Source organism: Octopus bimaculoides, chromosome 18 (assembly GCF_001194135.2).
Source record: "Octopus bimaculoides isolate UCB-OBI-ISO-001 chromosome 18, ASM119413v2, whole genome shotgun sequence".
NCBI lineage: Eukaryota > Metazoa > Mollusca > Cephalopoda > Octopoda > Octopodidae > Octopus > Octopus bimaculoides.
This window is the reverse complement of record NC_068998.1, coordinates 6,748,672-6,757,989: the sequence shown is the minus strand read 5'-3', so window position 1 is coordinate 6,757,989 and position 9,318 is coordinate 6,748,672. Positions and strand designations below refer to the sequence as shown.

Sequence of the window (9,318 nt, the reverse complement as noted above, 5' to 3'; positions counted from 1 at the left end):
ACATATATATATATACCTACATATATACAAATACATATATATATATACCTACATATATACAAATACATATATATATATACCTACATATATACATACATATACATACATATATATACCTACATATATACATACATATACATACATATATATAGATATACATACATATTCATATATACATACAGGCATACATATATATATATACATATGTACAAATACATATATATATATATATATATATACACATGCATACACATACATACCCATACATATGTATGTATATGTTTGAATTTACGAATAAGAGAAAAATATATGTTGGCATAGGTAACTGTCTTCTGTTATAAATTCAGGCCGAACAATGCTATGTGTATACTCACAAGTATACACATAGACATACACGTGTGTGTATTTGTATATATATATATATATATATATATATATATATACACCCACACATACACACACACACTGATATATATGCACACACAAATGTTCACACACACACACACACACACACACACACACACACACATATATATGCACACAGACATAACCATAAGCCAATGTTTAACGCTGTGTAGTTAAACAGAGTGATCCATAATTGATAAATTGATAGCATAAATCTAAGAATACTTACCAGGGTCTGTTGCTGATATCACAGCACCGAAAAAGAAACAATCAGTCAACTGGATGAGATGCGATATGTTCATTATTCTGGTCAGGCCATACATGATACCACTGGAGATGCAAAGAAGAATTATTAGATAAGGGGAAAATAACAGTTTGAAGCATCATGAATAGAAGCTTTTGTTTTTCTCTTTCTTTCTTTTTATGAAAATTAAATTAATAATTATTATATTGAAAGCAACAAGAATATATATATATATATATATATATATATATGTTTTAATGAGATTTTCTTTTTTCTCTAGCTGCAAACCTAAACCAAATTCTCTTGTGTATTCATGTATGTACATTTATAAGCAAATATAAACATATATATACATATACAAGCACATACATACATATACACATGAATATGTAGTGATGTGTGTATGTATATATATATGTGTGTGTGTGTGTGTATACACACACATACACAGAGATGCAAGTATGTATGTAAACAAACACACATACACAAGAGTAAATAAAAATTTAAATGGTTCCTCCGCCAGTTTCAACGAGTATTTCAGTTGTTTGATAAATTGAATTGCCTAATCTCTGAATTACAGTAAAAGTGGCTAGAGCCAACAAATGCTGTGTGACGGGAAATTATTTGAAGGGGACAGTACAGAAGACAATTGTGTGTGTGTGTGTGTGTGTGTTTATATATATATATATATAGATGTTTTCGGTCTAGTTTGGATTCTTTGCCATCAAATTTGATGGCAAAGAATCCAAACTAAATCGGAAGCATCTGTATATAATCATAATACATATACACACACATATTTACTATGTATATGCATATATGTATTAGAAAAAAATTTAAGGTACTCAGAAATCTGGATGGTTGTACATTTACAGATTTTTATTATTAATATGTCACATGTTTTATAAATCATATAAAGTGCTTTTCACCTAGTCTAGTAGAATTTTCAAATTTTGATTACACCTTGAGATGCTGTCTCTTTTTATAGTTTTATTGAATGTGTAGGGGTATATGTATATATATATATATATACACACACACATTTATTATGTTTAGACATACTCATTTATTGTGTGTGTGTGTGTCCGTATCCGGGGAGATGTTTGAACATACTGGTGTTAAACTGATGTGTTGAGGAGCATTCCTTTTTAATTACAAAAGAAATTAACCATTAAAATAAATAAATAAAATGAGTGTCACACTGAAATAAGAGCTGGGCTTAATAAGATTGACTGAGCCACTAAAAGACAGTGCCCCAGTATGGCCACAGTTCAATGACTGAAACCAGCAAAAGGATAAAAGAACAGACCAATATCAGTTTTCCCAGAGCCATGAAACTGAGAAGACTTGACGAACAAACAGATCCCTGGCTGAAGCAGAAGCTATTTTACTCTGCTCAAGTTTGAATATTTATTTCCATCGTAAAAAATGGTGAAGATCTTTCAGGTTATATATAGATCATGCTAATTCCTGTGAAGTAGTTTCACACTGTCTCAATTATCATTCTTGAATAGTCACAGTAAAGTTTCAATAATCAAGATTATTGCATTAGAAATAAAAAGATAAAAAAGAAAATTCCAGTCTCTGAGAAAAATTCTTGAAATTTCAACATGGAACTGTTTATTCCACAGAGAAATCAAGAACTTTTTCAAGTTCAAAAAATCGCTTTACATTCTTGAAAATATTGAATATCTGTCAGAAAAATCAAAATGGCTTATAAAGTAAAAAAAAAAAATACTAACACCACCACAACAATAACAAGAGCAACAGCAGCAACAACAGCAACAACCCTTTCTGCTATAAGCACAAAGCCTCACATTGTTTGAGACAGACCCAGCCAGTTCCCTTGAATGTTTCCTAATCCAGGGTGAGTGTTGGGTTCATCACTTTGAGCCAGAGACAAAGAAATGATCCACGCAGTGGAAACACCCCTTCCTTATCTACTCCAAAGAAAGCAAAAGGTCATTTTATCTGCCAGGAAGGTGACAGTTTCAGTTTTGAGGGATGCAAAAGACATTATGTTTATTGACTATTTTTAAAACAACCACACCGTCAATAGAGAGTACTATGCCAACTTGCTGAGGCAGTTATGAAAGGCTATCAAGACCAAACGCCCAGGAAAACTGACGAATAGGGTCTTGTTTCATCAGGACAATGCTCCAGTACACAAGTCCCTCTTTTCAATGGTTGTTGTGCATGACTGTGGCTTTGAACTGGTTAATCACCCTGCCTATTCTCCTGATTTGGCCTCATCTGACTAACACCTGTTCCCCAACATGAATAAAACACTTGGCTGGGAACTAGTACCCCATTGATGATGACGTCATATCTGATGTTGGTGACTTTCTGTTTTTTAACCAGCAGGATGGAATCGTCTTCACCAAGGGGATCCAAACACTGCATTACCAATGGAAGAAGTGTGTGGACCTCAAAGGGGACCATGTTGGAAAATAAACCTCATTTAGTCACCTTCTATGAAGAGTATCTTGGTCAGCCTGTGAACTTTTCAGCTGATCTTCATGAATTAGAAGACAATTATCCAATGTGCCATACGGTGGGTCTGAACTGAAAACCCCATGGTTAGGAAGTGAACTTCTCAATGATGCACCCATGATCACTGATACAGATGGTTAATATTTCATTTCTTATTTTAATATTCTTTCTTGCAGAAAATACGTAATAACATTAATAGGCATTTTGTCTTTCATCGACTGTATTTAAGCATCCAACTTTGAATGAGAATTAAAACCATGTAAGTGGTGATCCATGATCCATGATTCGTTACAAGAAAAATAATCAGATAAATACTAAAATAAATATTTGAATGTTCCAACCAGTTTCCTTTGTTTTCATATTTATTTATTATTTCTTTATTTTTTTGTTTCCACCCACTTTACAAACCGCTATATTCCATTATCTGCTAATCTAAACAAACGCAGATTCTTTTTTGGATCAGCATTTGATGTTACCAAATAATGCAAGCACTGGACATACTAACAGCATCGCTTCAAATCCTCAGCACCCAGCAAAAAAAAAAAAAAAAAAAAAAAAAAAAAAAAAAAAAAGATAAAGAAAAGAAAAACAAAATTCCAACGATTAGTTGGTGTAGCTATGCATCAATAAGTGACGTAACCATGCATCAATATATTTGCAATGATTGTCTGATAAGTTAATTTAACATTAACTATAGCAATTCAGATGCAATGAAAAGATGATGTAATTAATCGCTATGCTTTAAGTTTGCATTCATCATTAGTCAATAAAAATACAACTGCTGTTCTTTGTCAGTTTATAGACTTTAAATCTATCCCAACAATAAATATCACCAAGGAAGAAACAGAAATCCTACTGAGTGAAATTCAAGGCAGAAGTACCTTAGCATGCTGTAAAAAAAATTTTATTTCAAATTTTGGCACAAAGCCAGCAACTTCAAGAGATGGCATAAGTCGATTAGGTTGACCCCAGTGTCCAACAGGTACTTATTATCTTGACCCCAAAAGGATGAAAGGCAAAATCAACCTTGGTGGAATTTGAACTAATTGAAACAAAGGCAGGATATTTCAGCAGGAATATGGTAATGAAAGGATTAAACTGTATGGCTGAAGAGGAGGGTGGGGTGGACATTAAAGAAAAATATTTGTGAAATATTGAAGATCAGAGGAAAACAAGCACAGAAATGTTTCATCATACTCTGTGTAAAAACTTTGAACTGCATTGGTGCCGGATGACAAAATGGAAGGCAAGCTGATGAATTTTAGAACTTTGTTTCAATAACTACATTGTTACATGTGCAGGTACATGCCTTTAGGCACTGTGGATTGCTTAGAAATGAGGACACAGTGAATGTAAATTGTCAAAACACAGCTGGTACAATGGCTTTACTGAATTACATGATTTGTGCATCAGACACCAAACTAACATCAAAGAGACAATCTTGGCCAAATGGAGGAGAATTTTAAATAGCATTAGTTATTTTTCAATTGAAACACTTCCCGCATGTGAAACCAACCGAGTGTGTTTTGCATATTGCATATTTTGTTTCAGAGTAACATTGTATGGTAATTAACTAATTCATTATTTTTATGGTCCACTAATGCATTTGGAATTTCGATCCTTCTCTTAAAAGAAGGTCAAAGCAAAATTAGGGCAAGGAGAAAGGGGTGCCTCTGTATAATTAACAGGTAGCTCAATAGTCTCCTGCGTACTAGCTCTGGTCAAAACATCCAACCCATACCAGCATGGAAAAATGGAAATTAAATGATGATGATGTATGTATGTATGTATGTATGTATGTATGTATGTATATATGTATATATATGTATAATAGCTAAAAGCTGATAGAGGTCCATTTACATTATATACATATATAGAGAAATTTTGTTAAACATTGTTAAAGATGAATTTACAATAAAAGATTGCATTTTAAATATGTATTTGATTAATGAGACAAAAGTGGCCAAAAACATATTTAAGTATCTAAATATGTAATTAATCACAAATAAATGATATTTTAATCAGCGAAAAAGACAGAAGCTTACCCAAATACTATACTGGATATTGTGGTACCAATTAAAGCATAAGTCATAACTGCACCAAGGTTCCGAAAAAAATGTTTCTGAAGAATTACAATGAGGAAGAAAAAAAAAGAGAATGTTAATACAATAATAACGATAATAATAATAATAATAATAATAATAATAATAAAAAGGTGGTAGTAGTATCAATAATTGTCGGAGCTCTGGGAACAGTGAGTAAAAATCTTGAGAAGTACATGGAACAAATAGGGGCTGCAATAAGGGTGGAGCACTTGCAGAAAATAGCATTGCTTGGAACTGCTTGAATACTCCGGATGGTGCTTGAAAAATAAGGGGTGTTACCTTAGTTCACTGGTAGTGAACAACTGACACCATAGTACATCTCCAGCATTAGAAGCTGTGCAAAGACAATAAAATAATAATCTTTTCTACTAAAGGCACAAGGCCTGAAATTTTGTAGGGAGGGGGTCTAGTCGATTACATCGACCCCAGGGCACAACTGGCTCTTATTTCATCAACTGCAAAAGGATGAAAAGCAAAGTCAACCTCAGCAGAATGTGAACTCAGAACATAAGGATGCACGAAATTTCACTAAGCATTTTAGCCGACTTGCTAATGATTCTCTGTGTGTGTGTGTCTATTTGTTCCTCACCACTGCTTGACAATCAGGGTTGGTTTTAGTTTATGTCCTTGTAACTTAGCAGTTTGACAAAAGGGGCCAATAGAATAAATGACCAGGTTTGAAAAAAAAAAAAAAAGGACTGTTTAACTAAAACTCTTCAAAGTGATGCTGCAGCATGGCCGCAGTCTAATGACTGAAACAAGTAAAAAAGACAAACTAAACACATGAATAAATAAGCGATGGTACTTACTCGTTTCATACTGTATCCAGCATTGAAAATAATAACAGGAAGAAGAACATTGAAGAACAACTCTGGATCAAATGTAACCTACCAAAGACAAAGAAAAATAACAAATTCATTAGCAATGATACAGAAACAACACACAAAACAATTTATAAATAAATATCAACTTCATGGTTGAGTGGTTAGTAATAAGGGCATCGAACTGTAAAAAAAAGGGAGAGAAAACTATGACTATGAATATGTGTGACTGGAAGGTGACATGGATCAAATCAAGCCCTAGTGTTTGGTAGGTGATCAGTACATCTTCCTGCTCAAGAAACTCGGTGAGATGGTTACTGTTGAGGTTGCTCTGACAGATATTCAATGTTGCAATTTAAAAGGCAATAGCAGAATGGTTTTGACTTCGATTTATTTGTGATTTGAAACTTCTGGGGGAGAACCTGATCATTAGGACTCTACTTTAGTCAAGTTTGGTAGATTTATCTACATTCTATTTAGCATACGGTTCCAAACTGAGCATATTGTTTCACTGGGACCTAGTCAAATGGTTATAACCATTGCTGCCTAGAGTACATAACTAGCTGCAAGTGGGAATCCTATGACTAGGTACAAGAGACGTTTAAGTTAAGGATTGGATAGAATGGCAGGAGTTGATTTGCATCATATTTTCAGTAATGAATAGCTTGTAATATCTTCATTGTTAGCAGAGCCACTTTGAGCAAACATTGTATCCAGTTCTTGACGACTTAATTACGTTGAATATGGAGTTTGTGAATTTAATAGCTTTGTACATATAACTAATATTTTCAATGGCTCACCTTAATAAATAATTAAATAAAAAAAGAAATAACTACAAAAAGATCAAAGATTAGATTTGAGTGTTGTGTTTCTAATTTAAGATACATCCATGTAATCTTCTCTGGTGATCTGGTCGCTTAGCATTTCAAGATGGTAATCGTTAGTGCCTGAATGCTTTATCAAGCACCGATCATTGTACTGCAATAAAGAAACAATGTTTCATTTACAAAGTGGTAGCACACACATGTTACCAAGTTATACACCATCATTTAATTTTTAACTTCCCTTGTTGCAAGTATATGTACAGGACCACCATGTGTGTGTGTGTGTGTGTGTGTGTGTGTGTGTGTGTGTGTGTGTGTGTGTGTCCACCACCACTGCCACAACTATCGTTTTATTTTCTTCTCAACAAATCATGGCCTGCAGATATTCAGACTGGGTAACATCTGTATCGATCCCATCAATCTTTACAAAGTGCTAGCAAAAGATAATGAACACAACCTCTTTCCTCCATGATTAATTTGGTGAAATAAAATAATAAATGGATGAATGAATAAAAAGAAAGAAAAAAAGTTTCGATGGCAGACGACACCTATAGATCAATTACAACAATTCCTTCAACTCATTTCACCATTTACAGCAACAACACCATTGAGAAGAGAATGAATATTATACGGGTCCATTTCCCTTGACCATAAAAACGTGACTGTATAAATAATGAATTAATTTAGAGAACGTGCATACACAGAGTGACAGAAGCGTACAACTGTACATGTGCACATATGGTTAATAAATATAATTAAAGGTGAGCATAATAAATGAATTGTCTACATGTCCCAGGTGATTTATTGTTAATAGATCAGAAATTTTTTTCACACTGTTAATCATTAGAGATGAACAAAAAAAAAAGGTCTTATATTTACAGCTATACTGAGTTTCATCTCTGATTGTCATCAGCTTGACAGCCTGGAAAATGATAATCTTATAGACTAAGTGTGGCTATGTAGTTCAGAGATTTACTTTGCAATCAAAGGCTTCCGAGTATCAGGCGGTGAACTGGCAGAAACGTTAGCACACCAGGCAAAATGCTTAGCGGTATTTCGTCTCTCTCTTTACATTCTGAGTTCAAATTCCGCAGAGGTCAACTTTGCCTTTCATCGTTTCGGGGTCGATAAATTAAGTACCAGCTGTGTCCTGAGGTCGATCTAATTGACTGGCCCCCTCCCCCAAAGTTTAGACCCATGTCATGGGTGTATAGAATAACATGAATTCTTGTCACGTTACGCTTATCAGAAGCTTCTAGCTAAAAGCTTTTAGCCAGTCTTCTGCTGAAGGTATCAGAAAGAGTGCACAAATAGGGTACCTCATCAGCTAACAATGGAAGTTTGCTCTAATCTAATGGAAGCAACTGAAGCCAATGAAGACAGATTTTCTAATCTAGTAACAATGGATGAAACATGGTTCAGTCAATGGAATGGTGTCACACCTCTTTAGCAAAGTGTAAGAATTTCAAGAACCAGCATTCAGCACAGAATGTCATGGTGACTACTTTAAGGGATGGGAAGGACATCTTTTCCTTGATTTTCTTGCGATGTGTCTGTAATACAAGCAGCAAATGGGACAATGAGACACTCAAAATGCTTACGAAATCTGTAATGAGGAAGAGATCAAACAAGACTCAACACAATCTATAGTCACAACAACACAGCACAACCACACATGTCTTTGGCAACAAATGAAGCATTCAGCAAATTGAGTTGGTCAGGTCCCCTATTCACTATACAACCTCAACCTGATAAGCTCTAACTTGCACCTCTTCAAGGACACTGATTTGATGAAAGAAACAAGGTGAAAGTGGTTGTGAGAGAGAAGGTGCACAATGCATGACTGAGAAGTTTTCGATGAAAATTTGAGAGTTGGGTTCAAAGAAGGCATCGATGCATCACTTGTGGTGGAGAATATATTGAGTAATACTGCTGTGTAGAGGATGAGTTACTCTTTGACTCTTTTACGTGTTTTAGCCCTAAGGCTGTGGCCATGTGTGTGTGTGTGTGTGTGTGTGTGTGTGTGTGTGTGTGTGTGTTTGTGTGTGTGTGTGTGTGTATATATATATATACACACACACACACACACACACAAACACAAATGAAAATATATACATGTATTCACATAAACAAGTACATATATATATATTATACACACACACATATATATATATATGTATGTGTGTGTGTGTATATATATATGTATGTATATATATATGTGTGTGTGTGTGTGTGTGTGTGTGTGTGTGTATATATATTTCATGGGTGCACAGTTCAAAAGAAGCTGTCAGACCCACTTAGAATAAGATAGTCAAAGGATAGGCTGACAAAATATATATTCTGTTGGACTAACGATTATGGATTTTATTTATATACATATATATATATATATATAGAGAGAGAGAGAGAGAGAGAGAGAGAGAGAG

At 34.2% G+C, this 9,318-nt stretch overlaps 1 protein-coding gene across 1 annotated transcript in view; it reads right to left on the bottom strand.

Moving 5' to 3' along the window:
- Positions 1-9,318, bottom strand: part of LOC106870034 (sodium/hydrogen exchanger 9) — a 124,381-nt gene that overhangs the window by 65,829 nt on the left and 49,234 nt on the right. Inside the window, exons 3-5 of the mRNA XM_052974351.1 lie at positions 6,057-6,134; positions 5,188-5,264; positions 635-735 (exon numbers count right to left, since the gene is read on the bottom strand). Of these exons, the coding sequence (XP_052830311.1) occupies positions 635-735; positions 5,188-5,264; positions 6,057-6,134 (256 nt within the window). The remainder of the gene's footprint in view (positions 1-634; positions 736-5,187; positions 5,265-6,056; positions 6,135-9,318) is intronic.